Source organism: Cryptomeria japonica, chromosome 8 (genome assembly GCF_030272615.1).
Source record: "Cryptomeria japonica chromosome 8, Sugi_1.0, whole genome shotgun sequence".
In the NCBI taxonomy this organism is placed as follows: Eukaryota; Viridiplantae; Streptophyta; class Pinopsida; order Cupressales; family Cupressaceae; genus Cryptomeria; species Cryptomeria japonica.
Genome location: NC_081412.1, coordinates 152,879,927 through 152,901,328, shown reverse-complemented (window position 1 = coordinate 152,901,328; position 21,402 = coordinate 152,879,927). Strand labels below are relative to the sequence as shown.

General features: G+C 35.9%; 1 protein-coding gene across 1 annotated transcript in view; it reads right to left on the bottom strand.

The window, feature by feature from the left end:
• LOC131031550 (glycoprotein 3-alpha-L-fucosyltransferase A) overlaps positions 1–21,402 on the bottom strand; it is a 101,801-nt gene that overhangs the window by 29,830 nt on the left and 50,569 nt on the right. The window contains exon 3 of the mRNA XM_057962686.2: positions 16,350–16,591. Within this exon, the coding sequence (XP_057818669.1) occupies positions 16,350–16,591 (242 nt within the window). The remainder of the gene's footprint in view (positions 1–16,349; positions 16,592–21,402) is intronic.

Below are 21,402 nucleotides of genomic sequence, written 5' to 3'. Positions count from 1 at the left end.
TTGTCATCGTAAGATACTGAAGGTATACAAATCATAGTGAATGTCTTTAAGGGTTTCTTTACAGATCACAGACAGAATACAAAAGTCTATTTGCAGATTGAATATAAAACTGGTTCATTTATCTGAAGACTATGTTGATCAAAGTTAACCACTGACACATTACGTGAGGGTTTGAATAGAAGATAATTCTGAAAAAGACTTTGTTGATCAAAGCAGACTTTGAAAGGCAGATCTTTACCTGTGAAAGAACAGTGCCAGGCTGTGGTGAATCAGACTTCTATTCATGAGATATCAGACTGTGATGAATCAGATGCTTGCTATTATACTTCAGGTATAAACAAATTGTGTTTTAACAGTGTGTCATATCATCTGTAGTAAATTTTTTTTCACAATAACAGTGATCAAATTATTAGTAGTCTGTTCTCAGATTAATGACTTATCTCAGTGTGTTGATCAGAGGTTCATATTAAAGGCATTGGCTTTCACTCTTTAACCGCACGTGTACAGGCCATCAGCATTGACAAGTTGGAGTTTATATATCTGAAAAATAATTTGTTTATGAACATCAAAAGTTGTCATTTGTAATATTTCAATCTTGAAGTAAAAATAAGTTAATCTTTGTAATGTTTGTGGTTGGTGCCACAAAGACATTGAGTTGGTGCTCAGACTGACGAGGTTGTGCTTGAAAGAGTTGATACTCTTGGAATAGAGGATTGGTGTCTCCTTAGGGTTGTTGCCCTTGAACATTGTAATTGGATTCATTATGAGGCTGGATTAGGACAGTCGATCCTAGCAGCATTTCTCATCATGGTTTTCCCATCCTGGGTTTCCACGTAAAATATTGTGCATTGTTTCTTGTGTGGTTGCTTTTTTTTCATGTTCCAGTTACATTCTCCTTCAGTTTTCAGTTTGAAGATTATACAACTCTAGTTGCACAGAAGTCGAGCATAAAAGTTAAGAAGTTGTCAAAGTTTTATTTACTACTGATTCACTCACCCCAGCCCCCCTCTCCCCTCTCAGTAGTAAACCTGTGTTCTACACAGTTTTCATCCCTTACAAAATCTGTGGTATAACTTATACAGAAAACCTAGAAGATGCAGAATTCTAGCACCACCTGATGTTTGACATTAAAAATTGCCATTGAAACAGACTAACTCTATCTCAAATCAAAAAGTTGGATTTTGGAACTCAATGAAGTTTGACAAGATCAGTATTGTCACCAGAACCAGCTCTGACTTGGTATTTGTCACTATTTGGTGATTAAGGGGGCAGATGTTGGCACAAAAGTTGCACAGAAGAGAGTTTTGATCCCAATCACAAGCTTGGCATTCCTGAGGACTTAGTCACCTCAAAACTAGTTCACTAACTAATGGAGATATAAACTATAACATGTCAAGTAAGTCAGCAGAAAAGTTCCAGTGATGCTAATGATATGAAGATGTTTGACATAAACAATCTCATTTATTCAGTAAGATTAAAAGGAGAAAAAGTAGTCTACTTTATTCACAATGGCAGAGCTCTAAATAGCTTGTTTAAAGTGTCAATGGGCAAGAAATGTTCAAATATTCTAGAAATACAAATGAGTACAAATTCTTGCGGTGCCTACAGCTACAAGTTTACAACAGTGATTTCCATCATCTCAAAGCCATGAAATAAGATAGTTGGCTAGCCTTGAGAAATCCTGTCATATTAGATAAGATTCAAGGACATGCTCCAAAGTATCGCACTTCAGTATCCTAATACACAGGATAACTCTCAGTTCACGTTAACTTAAATTATGGAAAGTGATTCTCAAAATTAAAACTTAATTCATTTTACTATCCAAACAATCAACAAACAAAACATTACTTCTCATGGTTTATCCTCAATCTGCAATTGTTTTCATATTGTAAGTCCTAAGATAGCTTTTGATGATGGTTGTTCCAAAACTGCTTCTGTTTTAAGTGTCATTTTATGTCATCCGCCCATCAGTAGAAGATTAGTCCAAATTTACAATAGAACATGCAGAGATAACTTCAATTTCAGGAAAAGAAATATGAAAGAATTTAGACTAGTATTATTTCCAATTCCCAAATAATTATCCACACATAAAATTATATAACATCTACATCAAATCTATCATAGCATACTAACGCTGGAGTATCCTTCGGTGAAACAGAAATCTTGCACCAGCCAAAAATTGGTAAGTCACAAGAAAAAGTATTGGCAGACTTTGTAGATATGACTACAAGGATGAAATTGTTCTGTAGCAGTGATTGTTGAAGCAAAAAGTAATTGCTTATAAAATTTATCTAGAAAGATGACAGCAGTTATCTAATTGCTGAAGAAAATCGCCTGCAGAAATTATCCAGTTGTTGCATAAAGTTACCCACAACATTTACACAACTGCTCTATAAAATCATTTGAAGCAGTTATATAGCTTCGTGGAAAGTAGGTTGCTTGCAGCAGTTACACAGTTACTGCAATTACACGACTACTATGGAAAGTTGGTTGCAACAGTTACATGCAGTTGCCAAATGTTAGTTTCAAAAATTACACAGTTGCTGCAGAAAATTAATCATAGTAGTTTTGTGATGGTCTCAACAAGGAACTCTTCAAAGGCAAATAACACAATTTTTATAAATTCCCTCAGCATACTCATGTAGAACTCAAACTCTTAAAAAATGGAAGTGTCATAAAGGTGTCATGGATATGATATCAAACAAAAGATAAAACAAAAAGAAACCTACAATATGACTGCTCAGCATTGCTTGTATGGATATATTTACAACAGTTACACTACAGAAATGAAAGAAGACAAGAAGCCGGTGGGATAGAAAGGGTTAACATGGAAAGAGAAAAGTTGTCACATCCAATGTTGAATGCCTAATCGTTATGTTGCCTTTCGGAATCATTTCGTCGGTTCATTCACAGGCAACAAAAAAAGGAAAAGCAGTCCATAAATGTGGTAGTCAAAGAACAAGGAAACAGAAAAAATTCGCAATTAATCGTGGAGCATCAGTGGATGCAATTTTTTTCCAAAATAATACGTAGTTTTCTTTAAATTACAAGGTCAACATGTTTATCTTTGTCCCTGTCCAATCACAATTAAAGATGTCTTTAAATCATGCAAATTGTGTTTACTATGACTTTGACAAATTTTCACAATTTCACAATTTTGGGGGGGGATTAGGGTTTTAGAAGTCTTATTTTTGTCAAAACACAATTCAACTTGTTTGTTTCCCATCTTTAAGACTTTTTACACAATTGGATGCCAGAAGGGCATAATTAGCAGCACTTAATTCTTACTTCATTTTCCTACAACTTTGACTGTGGCCTGCACATTTGCTTTTAGACGCACATAAACCAAGGTAAATAGAATAACTTGTTCACATTTATATTTTCTGTTTTCTCTTATTCCATACATTCCAACACAATTCAAATATAAGTATTCTTCAAAGAAACCTACAGTAGTTTTTAATGAAATTTTAAAGTTTCCATGACCACTTGTAATTGTCAATTCACCAGATGTGAGTGTTTAGCGTGTTCACAAGAGCATACTACCACGAAACATTGATTTATAAGACTTATAATCTTGACTGTTAAGCATATTGAAAATATGAGCAGAGAAGCCAGAATAATCAAAAACAATATGATACGTGCATTTCTCATTTTTCACTCAAATACACAATACTTATATAGGAGTTTAATCTCCTACATTACAGGAACCACTCCCTAATTATGCGAGTTGTTCTAACAGCTCTCCTACTTATAATCTCTCATACAACCAATAATATACCAGACCATACTAACAATAATATATTCTAACTATAATATAATGTTGTTTGTCAACAACTTTATGATTAACCCAAATACCTATGTGAACACTAATTCCTAACAAAGCATACGGTTATAGTTTCAATTAGGGAATTATCTTTTGGTCATCTTTTGTGGGGAATAAATCAATGAGTATCATTGATTGATTTACAATTAACAGATTTCTTTATAGCAGATTAAGAATATAAGTATATTAATTTTGGTGGACAAGAAATTTAAACAGAAATAGTTCAATTATTGTTGGTAGCTTCTCTTAGCCATCTCTAATTACTGAGAGATTGTAGTTTGTTCCTCTCCTTTTAAGAACTGTTCAATTCAATTATTACTACTTGTTATTGGCCATCTCTGTTTACTTAAAGTCTGTAGCTTGTTACCATCCTTTTAAGAACTTTTATATTCAATTATTACTAGTTGCTCTTATCCATCTCTATTTACTTAGAAACTGTAGTTCATTACTATCCTTTGAAGAGCCATTATATTCAATTATCACTGTCTTTAACTGTTATTACTTGTTTTAAAAGATTGTCATGAATTGAAAATATTTAAAGCATATAATGCTTTTGGCTTTACAAAATCTCATATATGATGATTCAAGAATAAATGACAGATGCTAATTTATGTGATAAATTTCCAACAAAATCCTTTAATATCTGATGCCTATGAAACTATGTTACACCAAGTTTTCAAGATGGGAACGGCAGGAAACAGGGGGACATGTTTCTGAGACAATAGGAGATGGAAGGCCTTTTTAAGGGGGTAATAGAAGACCACACTTTTAAAAAATGAGAAAGATTCAAAAAAATTGGAAATTTCAGTTATTCATATATAAGGCATTCATCAAATACATTATAGAACCATATTATCAAACATCAAATCTGAATTGAGAAATCAGAAGTCAACAAACAATTTTCACTTAACTTAGAACTGCCAATGTCTAATCATTTTGATTTGAGTTTTCATTACCAATGTGCATATACATAATACATCAAAACTTCAAAATGAAAAGGTCGAAAGACAACAAGTACAAAATACTAAATAGAATGTAGAAAAATAAAGATGTATTGCTAATATACCTCTGCCTCATCCTCACCTAAATCAAAATCAGACTCCAAATCTAATTCCCTGTCAGAATCAAGGGCTGCCTTATCCAATGGAACACCCACATACCCCTCATGTGCTTCCTCATCAATTCGTGTGGTGTCTTTGTGATCAACATCCCAATATGAAGTTGGAGTCTATCAATCTTTAAGTTCCAAGGCACTATGCATAGCCACCAAATTCTCCACTCATCAAAAGGTAAGCGTGTTCCTCTTGATAAAGTGGATGAAGTTGTATATGGTGCAATTCCTCTTTACAACAGCGGAACTGCAGGCTGTGAAAAGAGGCGAATGGCAAGCAGCGGAACTGCAGCCTGTGAAAAGAGGCGAATGACTTGCCTTGTGTAGTCAACTGGAATCGTTCAGCTTAAGCTCAATTTCAATTTGTCGCTTCTTCATTGATATGCATCAACTTGATGGTGTCTATGCCTGCAGTGATGATTTGAACATCATAAAGCTTCCCTTAGAAGATCGCACTAGCCTTGTGTAGATGGTCCATTGATGTCAAAACAAGACCTAGTTAGAGTTTCATCAAAAATCAATCATTGCTCCTACATTCTTAGTATTAGGATTAGATCCTCTCTTCGCCCTTATCCTTTTTCCATTTTTTTTCAAATCTAAGTTAGTCAGAGCCTGTGTTCCAGCAAAGCAGATCGGAAGTTCAATCATCAAATGTAAGTCCCCTTGTGATTCCAGCAAATCACATCATACCACGGCGAGCTTATCCACACGTAGAGACCCTACATCAAAGAACCTTGGAGTCATCCTGATTGATCCTTTTTCGCGATATCTTCAGCAATCAGAGGCTTTATTCAAGAGAGGATAAGATGCCTTTGGGTATTTTATTCTGTGTATGATTGTGTACAAAATACACGTCAACAGAATTGGCGCTAGAAGGACGGCGAGCATTTGAAAGTCCGATCTTGTCAAGAACTTTTTACCCTCCTCCACGCTCGACAGAATTGAATTAGGAGTGCCTGACAGCGAACACGAACTCTTGAATCCAAGGAAGATCAGTGGAAAGCCTTTTCTCAAACAAAGAAGGAAGGTGATCGCTGGATCGTCAGTTGGACTTACGCAAGAAGGAATCAAGCTAGAACCAGTTGAACGTTCAAGTTGAATCCGAGATATTCAAGATCTCTCTTATTCCAGAAAATCCAAAAAAAAGTGAAAAATAGAAAATCAAAAAAAATCAAAAAATCAAAAAATCAAAAAAGAAAGATTTCTCGATGGAGCGGCAACAGTTTCACGAGGAGCCACAAGTTGATTTTCCTGAACTTTGGTGGAGGTTAGATACACAACTTTATCCACGCAGATTGTCCGAGTTTGCAAGACCAGGGCAGTGTCGAGTTCACGAGACAGAGGAACATGATGAAATGCATTGCTTGAAGTACTTATCAAGGATGGAATCGGCAACGCAAGGAAAAATCTTCTTTTGGGATGTCCCAAGGCCAGAAACAGAAGAAAGCAATTTCAGTGTCCCAGAGAGTAAGGATCCTCTTCTAAGCTTCATGTGGATGATCGAGAGTCAACTCATTTTGGATGGTGAAATGCGTTTAGAAAACATATTGCTACCATTGTGGTGTAGAATTCACAACTCACCTCACTTTGAATTTACTTGCTCAGTATGTGAAATGGCTATCAATCAAGTCAAAAACCAGTTTGGAATGCCAACTTTGTCCGAGGAAGAGTGTATTATTAACAGATCTTGGGGTGCACATCTCGCAGCCGAATTTAGGAGAACCTATGAACAAGACATCGTTCCAGCACCTGAATGTGAGAAGGATCAATTGTACGTTGACGATACCAATGCACCTGAGGAACAATGTATTACAATGGATAGCTTGCCATGCCTTGCACCTGAAAAGGAATATCATGAAACAAAAGTTGAAGAATTAGTTGAGAGTATTCAAGCAGTGATAAAGGAAGATCCAGGAGTTGAACAAGCAATTAAAGAAGAGGACGACTCATTCCTTGAAGAATTCTCACTTATGCTACAAAAGGAGATCCTTGAGATTGAATTGCAGGAGGTTTCAAATGGCCTCATTGAAGAAGACAATCAAGTTGAGATGTTGAACAAAGAGATACAAGTTGACATCATAAGTGAGCCCAGATATGAAGAACAATTCAAAGGGGCGCTTGAAGATTTCATCACCATTATGCTATTTGAGGAATCATTGAAGGATCTTGTAGAGGAAATACAAATGGAATCACTGCCAAATTTTTTTCTAGATAAGCAAGTTACTGTGAGTGATATGATCCACCATCAACTCCGACCTCCCGAGACTATACTTGAAGAAGAAAGGCCACCTGAGATTATCTTTGATCCACTAGAGGAGATGTTTGAAGCTCAATCCATCAAGGAGACTCTCATTTTTTAAGATATGCTAACAAAATTTCATGAAGATGCCTGGTTTATGCAAGATATCTCAATGAAAACAGAGAATCTTGAGCTATTCAAAGGGGTGCTGAGCTTGTTTCAAGAGGACTTTCCTAATCAAGATCAGCATATTGTGGATGCTTGTGGAATGATTCATCATCAATGGCGACCTCCTGAAGCAGCTAGTGACCTCGCTTCCGACAATACAGTGCCGTCTGAGCCTGAAATATGCCAGGTTGTCTCTTTCCTTAATCCTAGCTTTGAAAGTTATTATGATTTTGATTATGGGGATTTTGGGAAAACAACTTGTATCTGGATTGATCATGGTCCTAACGAATTACCTCAGTTGATCATTTTGAGTGAAAACTTGCTTGAGTATGAGAGATGCATGGTGAGAGTTTGCCTTTCTGTGTTTAAGGATGAATTTGCCCGATTGAGAACCATCACGTTTGCCATGCTCCTGTTGCACAACCTGAGAAATCATGTAAAGTCATGTATATATTTTGCTTCTTTGAGTCGTGTCGAGTCTAGGACTCTTGTATATAGGTTTAGAGTAGGTTTTCTTTTCGTGTTTTTAGATTAGAGGTCTTTTGAGCCTTGTTCTTAATTTGCCTTGAGTCATTTGACTCATGATCTAGTGTGGCTCAGGTAGTTTAGTTGTTTGCCTTCTTTAGTTGTTTGCTTTTGGTGTGCGTTTTAGTTTAGTTTGCTTTGGGTCGGTTTGTCGGTCGGTTTGCTTTAGTTTAGGTGTCTTGAGTGGGAGCCTCCATTTTGTGAGAAAGGTGTTTGTGTTGTTGCTCACACACTGGCAACATCCTGGATCTTAGGTTAGACTCATTTCTTAGATATCTATTCATGAAGTGTTTGGAATCCGAGGTTGTTCCTCTTCAGCTTTATCATCTGATCAGGACCTGTATTTGACTTGGAAGGGAATCATTTTTTGTGTCTTGATGCCGACATCTGTTGATTACTATATCTTCACACATTAATAGACTCCGAGTCATTATGGTTTTAGGCAAAGTTGTGATTGGTGAAAAATCCAAAATTTGGCTTCAGCGCCACCGCAATCCTCAAACCCTAGTAAGCTTTACTGCTTACGAGCCAAAGGAATTGACGGAGTGAAAAAGCAATATCAAAAGGAAAAAATGAGAAAATGAAAAATGAGAAAATGAAAAAAAGAAAAGTGAAATGAAATGAAATATCAAAATTGGCTAAAGGGAATATGCGAGTAACTCCATCGGGGCTATAGACGCCTGGCTGGCAATGGAGCAATGTTCGTGAGCTTGCGGCAATAACCTCGTCGGGACTATGGACGTCTGACTGGCAGCGAGGCTCTATCCAGGATGCTTTTGAAGTTCAGATAAACTACGTAGCCGATCACAGGGGAACCTGAAGGTCATAGTTGTCTTGTCGAGAGGAATGAATACACTTGCACACACCTGGGTAATCAAAGACTAAGTGTCTAGATATGGTTAAAGATTCTCCTACTTTGAGTGCATTTTCTAATCTCTTGATGAGCTAGGATGAATTTTCCAAAGGTTCTAGGTGTCGATTGAGTCTTTATCTCTGAAATGTTTTTCAACATTTATTCATGGTGGCGCTAGATGTTGTGACCATTTCACACATCGCCCCATTGCAAATGGGGACCCATGTTTTTTGCTTTTTAGGGTTTGTTTTCTAGGTCTTTTAGGGTTTTGTTAGTTAGCCTTTGCATTTTGAGTGTTGTCGGGGAGATCAGTAGGATAGCAAGTCTGGCTTGAGTGATGTCTTGATCCTGAAATTTGGCTAAGTCTGGAATGTCCTGATCCTGAAATTTGACTAAGTCTGGAAACTGAAAAACCTCAAAAAACTAGATTTTGCAATATAACTCCTGGAGGTCTGAAACCACTCTCAAACATCCTGAAAGTATATATGGAATATAACTTAAAGTATAAGTACTTATACTTAAATGTTATATTCCATTAAAAATTATCCTGATAGAGAGTTCGAAAAGTCAAATTTCGCTCCTGTCCTTCACTGAGGATCCAGAGCGAATTTCGCTCCTGTCCCTCCCAGGAGGACCAAGGCGAAGCGCTCCTGTCCCTCACCAAGGGACCAGGGCGATAATACTTATTTGAGCCATTCCTGACCTTGTTTGGACGAATTGAGACATCAAAGGCATGGTGAAGGACGAAATGAGCATGATAGAGCATCCAGACTTGATCAAAAACAATGAAATGATGAAGTTTTTGCCTAGAATGTCAAATTCGCTCCTGTCCCTCACTGAAGGACCGGAGCTTGAAATCCAAAATTTCCTTGTCCTTGAAAGATTTGAACGATTTTGCGAATTGAGAAGAACCAAGGAAGTACACTTCATCAGTTGAATATAATTTGAAAGCGCAAACATGAAGAAAAGTGGACCAAAATGCAAAATCGCTCCTGTCCCTCAGTCAGGGACCAGGGCGAAATTCAGTGATAGCTCCCGTCCCTCTCCCAGGGACCAGAGCGAAATTCCTCATGAGGCATGTTTTGGGCAAAAAGCAAGCAAGTTTAAAGCTTGAGGCAAGCAAGGACGATGTAACGGATTCGTTGAAGACAAAATTGAAGATTGAAGGACACCAAATGAGACCTATATTGGCCTGGGCGCTCCTGTCCCTCACTGAAGGACCAGAGCGATTTTTTGTCTTAGATGAATTTCTTGCCAAGTTTGAATGATTTCCAAGCCAAAGGTGAATGAAAGGATGCACAACAAGACCATTGAAGATAATTTTTTTGAAGGTGGCAAAGTGTAGTTGAGCTTGAAAGTACAAATTCGCTCCTGTCCCTCAGCCAGGGACCAGGGCGATATCTTAGTTATGTTGCCTTTCCTCCAAGTTCAAACCACTCCAAGTCAAGGTGAAAGGTGGCAAGGACGTATTGAGGCGTCTCAATGAAGAACGAAGTTACAAAGACCACCAAATTGAGGGATTTGCATTAAATGTCCCAGATCGCTCCTGTCCCTCAGGCAAGGACCAGAGCGAAATTTTCATGAGGGCCTAAAGTTTAAAGGTTTATCAAGTATCAAATGTTTAAGAAGGATCAAAGGACTTCATTTTACACGATGAAAGCAATGGCAAGTTGGTGAAAGCAAGCATGAGCCCAGGACATTGAAATTCCCTCCTGTCCCTCAGTCAGGGACCAGGGCGATATTTACTATATTTGCCAAATCCTTCAAAATTCACGCCAAGTCAAGGTTGTACAAGGTCACAAAGGGTCCAAGGTATCTTAAGAAGATGATATGCAAAGGTTTCAAGCGTCAAAAGACTATCAATTTGAACAAGGAAGCTATATCGCTCCTGTCCCTCATCAAGGGACCAGGGCGATTTTCATTAAATCATTCGTTTTCCTTCAAGATCACGTCAAAGTCAAGGTTCGCAAGATCAAGGATATCATTTGCAAGGTGATGAACAAAGAGTAAAGTTTGAGAGATAGCAAAAGTTGGCTAGAGCATAAAGTTCGCTCCTGTCCCTCACCAAGGGACCAGGGCGATATCAACCTCAGGAGGCACTCATCCACAAAATCAAATCAATCAAGCTCGAGGTTCTTAGCGAAAATGCCAGTTTCAACGTAAAGATGGAGGTTTTGAACATAAAAGGCAAGAGAATCAAGACTAAACATCAAATTCGCTCCTGTCCCTTAGTCAGGGACCAGAGCGATAGGTTTGTGTCTACCTTTTTCAAAATTTTTGGCGCTAACAAACATTTTTTGAATTTATTTTAAATGCTAAAAATCGATAAATTAAAAATTCAACTAAATAGCATTTAAAAAATAGCGCAAAACATTTATTAATTAATTGTGCCTATTTAAAAAATCGAAAAAATTAATTATAAAGGCATTAAATTAATTAATTATTAATAAAAAGTGGGGCGCTTGGGTTTTAATTTTCAATTATTTACAAAAGTCAGCCTTTAAATTTATTTAAAAATTTGCTTTTAATCACCAAGTCGGCCTTAAGGTAAATGAGAGGTGAGCGCTTATAAAGGGAGGGTGAAAATTTTCATTTTCACATTATCATTTTATCATCTTTCATATGCGATTTTGGAGAAGTGAGATTGCTATTCAAGTGGAGCGAATTTCCATTTCAAGCAAGGTACGAACATCATCCAAAGGAGTGAGAGTTGAAGTTGAGCGAATTTGTCAAGGCTACATCAAAGACCCCCCAAAGGTGGCGAAGTTGCTAGCTTGAGAGAGATCACGTTGAAGTCACCACATTTTGATTTGTGCCTAGGCGAATTCCTTTGTTTTGCATTTTAGAGTTAAACTCTCAAGTAAGGTATGACAAGATCCCTTGTTTTAATTTCGAATTTTGATCGTCATAGCCTTAAATTTTGAATTTTTGAAATTTTGAATTTCAATTTAGCTCAATCGTCGTTTAGGAAATGATAATTCAAGGACTTATCATGAAGTTTCCTAAAATTTAAGATCTAATCTAGTTATTCATTGCAAAATCATGTTGCTAATTTTGAAATGTTGTGTAGGCATCAAATGGAGATCTCATCAAGGAAAATCAAGCCGGATCAAGGACGGTCTTCGCCGGGACGATCAAGCCAGGACAGGGACGACCTCTTTCAATCCAGTGTTCCAAGGCGAGGTACATCGTCATCCTACACATCAAGGACACAAGAAGTCAGAACAAGGGTTCGTTGAAGAAGCAAATAATTTCAGAAGAGTTAATTAAAGATAGCTTCTCAACAACATCAAGTTGAATATTTACCAAGTTACAAGTGTCAGACGAGGTGGCATCCTAGTCATCACTTCTCCAGTCAGTGTGGTCCACCTCAGCATGTCCAGATTCATTGTACCTAACTCATGGAAGGTGGCACAAACTCCGATGTACCTACCCCGGCTATCCATTGGTCGATTTTTCTAGAGGGGACATGTGTCCAAGCAATACAATTATTTCATTGGTCAAGCATTAAATGTTATGTAATGGTTGTAACAAACCCTAATTAGGGTTTTCATTGTAAAATCTTGGCCATTGATCTCGAATTGATCTAAGCCATCGAATTGTATTGAGGGCACTATATAAGCCCTGGCATTTCATTTTGTAAAGGCAGTTAGAGAGAGTTGAAAATAATAGAAAGCAGTTAGTAGATAGAGAGTAGTTAGAAGTTGATAGAATAGCAATTAGAGTAGAATAGGAGGACAAGGCAAGAAATTGTTGCCATTGATTGTAAACAAACTCCATTTTCATTGAAGTAATGGTGAAGTGTGTCGTTTCTTGCAATTTGCATGGTTTCTTGTTGAGTCTTCAATCTTAGATGGTAGATGATTAGATGAATGGAGGAAATGTGATTGATTGATGGTGGAATTCGTATATCCATACTACTAGCAGTTTGTTGATTGCAGACTTGCCTTGTGTAGTCAACTGGAATCGTTCAGCTTAAGCTCAATTTCAATTTGTCGCTTCTTCATTGATATGCATCAACTTGATGGTGTCTATGCCTGCAGTGATGATTTGAACATCATAAAGCTTCCCTTAGAAGATCGCACTAGCCTTGTGTAGATGGTCCATTGATGTCAAAACAAGACCTAGTTAGAGTTTCATCAAAAATCAATCATTGCTCCTACATTCTTAGTATTAGGATTAGATCCTCTCTTCGCCCTTATCCTTTTTCCATTTTTTTTCAAATCTAAGTTAGTCAGAGCTTGTGTTCCAGCAAAGCAGATCGGAAGTTCAATCATCAAATGTAAGTCCCCTTGTGATTCCAGCAAATCACATCATACCACGGCGAGCTTATCCACATGTAGAGACCCTACATCAAAGAACCTTGGAGTCATCCTGATTGATCCTTTTTCGCGATATCTTCAGCAATCAGAGGCTTTATTCAAGAGAGGATAAGATGCCTTTGGGTATTTTATTCTGTGTATGATCGTGTACAAAATACACGTCAACAGGATGGAATAGTAGATTGTGTAGAATCTATTGGCATTCACATACTTTTAGACCTTGCTTCACCCACCATAGACAATATATTAACTTGTGCCTTCTTATTAATACTTATTCGTGGACAAACCTTAACCCCTTGCCATATAATACTCAAGAGGTGACTATATACCCTAGTGTAGCTACCTCTAAAATCTTGGTGCTTGCAAGTATGAAACAACCACAATCTACTACCCCTATTTTTTAGTTTTTTTTCTTTCTCTATAGCTATCACATGTTGGAGTAGAGGTATAGAGGGTTTGAAAGGTCCTTTCGCATAACATTTCAAGTGGTTGGAAGGTTATGTGCTTGTGTCCCTTCACTCACACCACTCACAAATCTTTATGAACCATTGTAGCATTACACTCCAGAAACTTTCAGCTAATTGAAAGTAATCACAAACCGCCACACTTGCTGTGCTGTTTCCCAAGTTTTCCAAAAATGATTCAAAATATTTATATGTACACAAAACATTAGGAAAGAAGAAATTCCACACTTACGTTGAGTTTTGGAATGAGGGATGGAAGGATGTGGGGACAAGTTTCAAGGACAGGGGAGGTGGGGTGCAAATATAATACAGTACTAAAAGAATTATGCATTCAGTATGTATAGAAAATTGCAATTTATCCGTTATTTATGTAAAGATAAGTTGTAAACTACAAAACACAATGCATTGAAAATGTTGAATATCAATACATTATTACATTCAATATGATGATAATATTTAAGTACTGTGGCTCAATGCCTCGAAGGTCTAATCTTTCTAATCCTCCCAAAATGTTGTGACAAACTCCTCCCTACTAAAATTACTAGAACCATCTAGCTGAAGGTCATCCAAATGGACAACAATCAACCTGTGGTGACTCATCCTTATTCGTCTATGTCAGCTCCTTTGGTCTACATCCCACCATGCTGCTGGACTCTCCTTGCATATAAGCATGTTGCAGTCCATGAGACAAAAAGCACATGCTATTTTTAGGGTAGAGTATCACATTTAAAGATTTTGGGGGGGTGTTGAGGGGAACAACTTTCAAATTAGGGTTAGGGCAGTAGCATTAGTCCTTTTTTTTTATTTGCATTTTTTTAAATGTATTTTAAGTATTTGTTTTAATAGAGCGATTCCTGGCCACTCTCAGCATCCCCTGGCCACTCTAGGGATGGTAGGGAATCTCTTGATGCCCCCTTCAGAAACATTGTACCCTATAGGCAATGGAAGGTGGGGGAGGGACGTTTTGTCCCTATCCCCAAGACCCAAGGGAAAGACACAACTAGTTTTCAAGGGGAGCAACATTTTTGTGGACCACTACAAAATTCTTAGTTTAAGATCAAGGCTAGGGGATCTGAAATTTTCATTTTATTTTTTTTACTTATGAATAGATTTGTTTTAAAGTTAAAAATTCTAAACGCTAATGAGAGGTTTTCTTTTAGTTTATAACCATATGAGCATTTAGTTAAAAAACACAAAGTTGCTCCTAAAGGGCCAAAGGCTGTGCTCCATGATAATGACACTTTTTAAAAACCAGCCTTGTGGTTTTTTACATAAACCATCTTAGGTGAAAGTGAAAAAGTTTTTTTTTTTTTAAAATAACCATGATATTCTTTTACAATTGAAATATTTTAATCTATGCACTATAATGCACGTGAATAAAATAAAAAATTTCTCTATTTATATGAATATTATATCATTTGTTAGCATACTGAGTTTTTGCCAGCTTTTTCCCACTTTAAACCCAAGTAATTGAATTTCATTTACATAGCATTGATGACAGTTTTTCTTTTAATCTATAACCTTACAAGCATATAGTTAAAAAAACATGACATTACCCCCCAAAGGCCATGCTCCATCACAGTAGCTCTTACTATTTTAGAACCAGCCTTTTGGTTTTTCCATGAACCCTATTAGGTGAGACTAAAAGATCCTTTACAATTGGAATATTGTTAATGAATTATATTTGTTTCTAATCTCTCTGAACTATATTACATGAAATAACATAGTCAAAATTTCCTCGATTTTGAAGAATATCAACTTTTTCCCACTTTAAACCCAAGTAATTGAATTTCATTTACATAGCATTGATGACAGTTTTTATTTTAATCTATGACCTTACAAGCATATAGTTAAAAAAACATGACATTACCCCCCAAAGGCCATGCTCCATGACAGTGGCTCTTACTATTTTAGGACCAGCCTTCTGGTTTTTACATAAACCCTCTTAGGTGAGAGTAAAAAATCTTTTACAATTGGAATATTGTTAGTGAATTATATTTTTTTCTAATCTCTATGCACTATATTACATGGAATAACATAGTCAAGATTTCCTCGATTTTTAAAGAATATTGCATCCTTTTTAGTTTCCCGGGTTTTTGCCAAGCTTTCCCATTTCAAACCTGGCAAATTGGATTCCATTTACATTTTTGGCACATCAGTAAATGACATTTAAATGGGATGCTACCATGTCATGAACCATGAGCAAAGTGTGGATATATCATGAACAGTGACCTGCCACCAATCGCAATATTAGGCAGAAAGTGACACAATCCTAGGGCCTAACCTACTCACTAACTACGATAGCAATCCAGACTTGTAATACTGAACTTCAACATAAAAGTGATGTCTCCAGCACCACCTAGAAAATGGTACTCCCACCAGTGTTCATTGATTTTGTGGGCTAAACTATATTATTATGATGATATGATCAGACTATCAACTTGAAACCCTAAAAAAGTCTTCCCTTATATCATTCAGAGCCAATCAGATTATCCAGTATAGGCAATTGAACAATCAACAGTGACCAATAAAGTGTTTTTAAAATAAATGAAAATTCATTCAAATGAAAATGAACCTACAACTAGAACAACTATACAATCTTCTAAAATTAAAAATAACAGATTTAAAATCCTAAGCATTACATTTTAACATGTTAAAACAGTATATAATTTTCATACCCAAATAGATTCAATTAGTTGCATTCATGATACCTCAAGAAAAAAGTATCATCAATTTTAAAGTTTTATGTAACAGCGATCCAACTGCATTTTCCACGTATATGTTACTTCAACTAAAGGGAAAGTGGACATATACGAAGAAATATTGAAAGTTATAAGTGCGTACCCCTGCCGTCACGATTTCGATGACAAGCACCATAAGAATCAACTGGAACATGGAGCTTTTGAAGTTTCTCTAGGGCCTGAAGACGAAAATTATGGCCTCCACAGTTGGATATGAAAGCAGCTGCAAGGGCCTTTTCAGTTTTTGGTAAAACTGGTGCCATGATATTATACTCGGCCCAAGAGAAATAACCTACAGGAACATCTGATGAGAGGCTGGTTGTCATTATAACTTTGTAACCTTTCCTGAAAAAAAGAAAATATAAAAGAAATTCAGGATGTGACAAACCAGGAAATTTGGACAGAACTCAGAGCACAATAAACATTACCTATTATCCAATAATATGATTGAGGTGTAACAGTTGTAACCCTTCATCAGAAATGTCACGAGTGAACAATGAGGATAGCATTATTGAAGTTTATTTTGATATGGATACAGTTGATGAAATGAAATACAAAACAAATTTCCAAAAAAGTAATGTGAACACCATCTTGGAATTGTGTGCCTTCTAGGATAAGCAACTTCCCATAGCAAGGGAACTTCTAAGCAACATCAGAGACATGCCAAAAAGTATATAATCTCTGCAGATAATATATGCCATATAATCCATACTGCAATCAGACAATAAGAAATATAAGTTACTCCCATATGTCCTCCATTACATGTACACAGACTCTATCTGCATGGGAGAGACTTCTAGATGCAGTGGGACAGATGCGGTTGGAGCAGGGAAAGTAAGGTTGATGTAAGATAGTAGGTGTCATTAAACAAAGATAGCCTTATCAACCATCAACTTGAGACATATAACAAAAGGCACTGGTAAATCAATTAATTTGCTAATTAAAACACAAAATTCTCATTATGAGAATTGTCATAGACCATACAAATTGAGTAGCAGCACTGTAACAATCAAGGTGAGATCTGTCCTATTTCATATTAATACTTCAACACATCAAGGCAAAAATTAGCATAATTTAGAATGTGAGACACTGGAATACAATACAAATATGGCCCTGTCTCTTGCAATAAAACTACACGATGTAAAAACTTGTTGCAAACTAAAATTATTCTAAAACACAGGCAAAAGTTGAAGTCCACAAATATAATTTCAAATTATACCAGCTTAAACCAAAAATTAGAAATGTCATAATGGGCATGATTACAGTCATGCTATAGCACCAACTGACCAAAGCAACCTATTAATCTCACATCTTCACTGGCACCAAAAAGGATTCAAGAACATCATTACAACTTGTCCTATTAACATCACTGATGATATTTCAGGAGATAATCTAATTGAGCGCTATGTACAAATCAGACAGTAGCCATATTCTACACAAAATTATTTTGATGTTAAATAATAAATATAACACCCGTGAGCATGAACCCCCTATCATTTGCATGTCCCAATGGATAAATGTAAGCACAATTTACTAAATATGATGACTTCAATATAAAATGTTTAGCAATCAGATAAAAGCCTCTGTGTTTACGTAATAATATATCATTCGAGGATTGGTCATGGTCTCAGCAATCAAATGATTGCACAAATACCACATATTACCAGAAACAAAAATATAAAAAAGAAAAATATCAGGTTTCCATGCAAATGAAACGACTTCAAGTGAGACAAGCTTGAAGGAAATCTGGATGTTCCTCATACCAAAGAAAGAATAGTCCACGCTAACATTCTTTCAGACCCCATTATCATCATTACCATAGCTATGAGTAGAACATACTGTGAGCTTGTGGTGAGGGATCCTCTCCAAACAGGTTTACCGAAAGCTTGCACAGTATACACTATACACTAAAGATATTTTAGTACTCACCAAAGATCAATATCCCAAGAAGAGTTTTCAAATATTCTAAGTATTGCAACATTAATCAGAAAGTAATGGGATGATAAAACATTGACAATGGAGTTTGCAAGGTCAAAGATTTCCTGAAAAGCAAAGCAAAAAAGCCTACATACAGCTACCAGGAAAAGTATGTAGATTTTATAACACTGTTCACCCAAATATGAAAAATGGTAGACCTACAGCACATAGAACGTTAAAAATTAGCAATTATCATTAAGGCTTACCTGTGTGTTTTGGCAAAAAGCATGCAATGGCTAAGCAATCACATATCAGTGACTGGCATTCAAATGTAACACCATTAGAAGTTGGCAACTGAGTACACTGATAGATAGATTCAAACAAAATTTGGATAGGAAAAAAAAAATTAATTTTATTAAGCTTGGCAAAAAGTTAGGTGGTGGTGGATGAGAGAAAAACGGAGTAACATAGAATCAGTATGAGATGAAGACAGCATATGGAGTGGTAAGATAATTTCAAGGCAGAGAACAAAAATATGGAAGTAGGTGTGAATAAAGTTGGAATAATAGTGAATGTACAGAAATAGTGGAAATGGGGTATGCCACTTCTCAATATGTTATTGCATTAGGACATTCCCATCAAGGTGGGCACAAAACTAAATTCAAAATGGTATGGGACCATGTGTATGCTAATTTCATCATTACATTGACAAATTAGACCATGAATATTAAAAATAAAAAAGTGCACAACACGACGTAATCTAGAATTAAAACGAAAAAATCTTTAAAATATTTAGCTGTTTAAATAAATCAATCAATTCCCAACATCTACATATAAATATCTAACACCTAAAATTTGAAATGAAATATAAAAAGCCCACAAGATAAAATGACCATTTTTCAATCACTTTTTTGAAAACTATCAACTACTAATCAAGTCACAATAACTTGTCTTTTATTCAAACAAGACTTATTTACGACTAAGAAAAACAATCTCAAAGAAATGCATTGAAGTATTATAAAAAATATAAAAAATAAGTAAAAACATAATATTATAAACCTTTCATTCAATTTATAGTATATGATTAGAATCATTCCTTTTACCTAGCCAAACACAAAAACTTCATCTTACTTTGTCCAACAGCATTCAAAGTTTAAACCTTAGAAAAAATTGCATTGATCAACAAATAAAAGATCTCCATCCCTGTTAACAAAAGACAACCGTAGCAGGTTGTAAGCAGCAAGATCAAGCAAGAACTGAAACTACACAAACCTATCTGAATTGGTGGATGGTTACAATTAAATAAGCAGGAAAATAGAACCTACTATTTAATATACAAATCCACAAACCCTTACTTGTTTTTATACAATCCACTATGAAAACATATGCGAAGCTTAAAATAATAGTTAGATGCAAAGTACATTTATCTATATACTGAATTTTTTTTAACTGGCATGAGACATATTTCCATCCCCCAGGACTGAAGAAAAGGAAATTATAGAAATCACAAGAGGAATCGAAATCCTAAATAAAAGATTTTCCATTTGGTAAACCCTTTGATTTCTTTTTATGGTACGAATGAAAGCTCAGCTAACGTTCTTTTCTATTAATTTTGTCTGCAGCGAACACATTTTGATGATAAGGGTAAAATTAATCAGAAAATACAAGTGGAAGGGGCACACGATAAAAAGGAGACATGCTATTCAAAATTTGATTGAACTGATTTTATTTGAGGGAAACATAATGGCAAACCTGTATGAAGCAGCTTTGGTGAAATGGTCAAAACGAATGGCATAGAGTACACCTTGGTAGTATAAATTAGAGGAACCAAATCAGATTTAAATAATTATAACATGGAGTAAATAAATAGCCCTCGTTGGATTCAATTAGACAAATGGAGCCTTGTCTGATACTTAAGGACTTTACAATTCAATAAACAGGAAAAGAGTGCATTCTGTTTGCAGAAACCCATAAATTTTATTAAAAATGAGATGTGGCATTAGACATAGCGGCAAACATCATTCTTCTGCTCTGGAGTGCCAATGAAATTCATGTTGTTTTTACAACCCTGGAACTTTTAAGCTCAACTGGGTTCATATTTTATGATCAATCACAGTGACAATATGCATTCACTCCTTCGGAGAGAAATCAAAATTCTTGGCTGACAGACTTGAGTGCATTTGTTTCCTCAGAGACATATCATGCAAGGCCTCAAATGTAATGTCCCCACTTTGGAATATAATTTAATATTTAATAATAAATAATAATAATATTAAAATAGAAAAGAATAAGAAATAAATTTAAATTAAAATATAAAATTATATAATTAAAATTTAATTAAGTTAATGAATGGTCAAAAGACATGGAAGGAAAAGTTGTGACTCCCTCAAACATGGGATATAAAAGGGAGAAGAGAACCTCATTTTGAGAAGGGAATAATTTGGGAATCAGAAGTGCAAATCTGATTTAAATAAGAAGTGCAGATCTGATTGTGAAAGGTTGTGTCCCTTTCAAAGAGCAGAAAATATGAAGAGTTGCACTCTTTCAAAGGATGCTAATGGTGAAAGGGTGTGTCTCTTGCCAAAGGGCATACATGACAAAGAAGTGTAACCTCTCCTTCACATTGAGAGATATAAAGGAAAGGAGTCAAAAACATCCACTGACATGATCGATCAGATCACATCAGAACTATTATTAAGTTACAGGAATTGACAGCCTCGTACGAGGGGACATTACAGTGGTATTAGAGCAATGATCCTGCCATCCTGCAGGGTAAAGAATCTAAAGATGAATCAATGAATCATCCTAGTTAAGGAAAAAGAATCTAACAATATGTGTATTCACATGTATGCTCCGTGTTTGCAGATATCCATGTGTATGCTTTGTGTTTTCAAAGTGTATGCTCTGTGTTTGTTTCATATCTTATGTGTTTGTTTGCTCCACGAGTGTCTATGATTACTATAGACATATTTATTTAGGAACATTGTATTTGAGGTCATAGATGTGTGTCATGCTTAACATTAAGTGATATCTATGATATTGAGCAAACCATTTAAGAAGTGATGCGAGACAAGCATGAAAGAAAACTTGTCTTAAAATTACATAATTATGAAATGTATATGTAATTCATATTATCATTTGTATGAAAAATACTCTATGATGCATATGTTGAGCGAACTGCCATGGTAATAATATAAGGAAGTACAAAGAGGGAGAACAGTGATGAGGTCCTCCTCTAG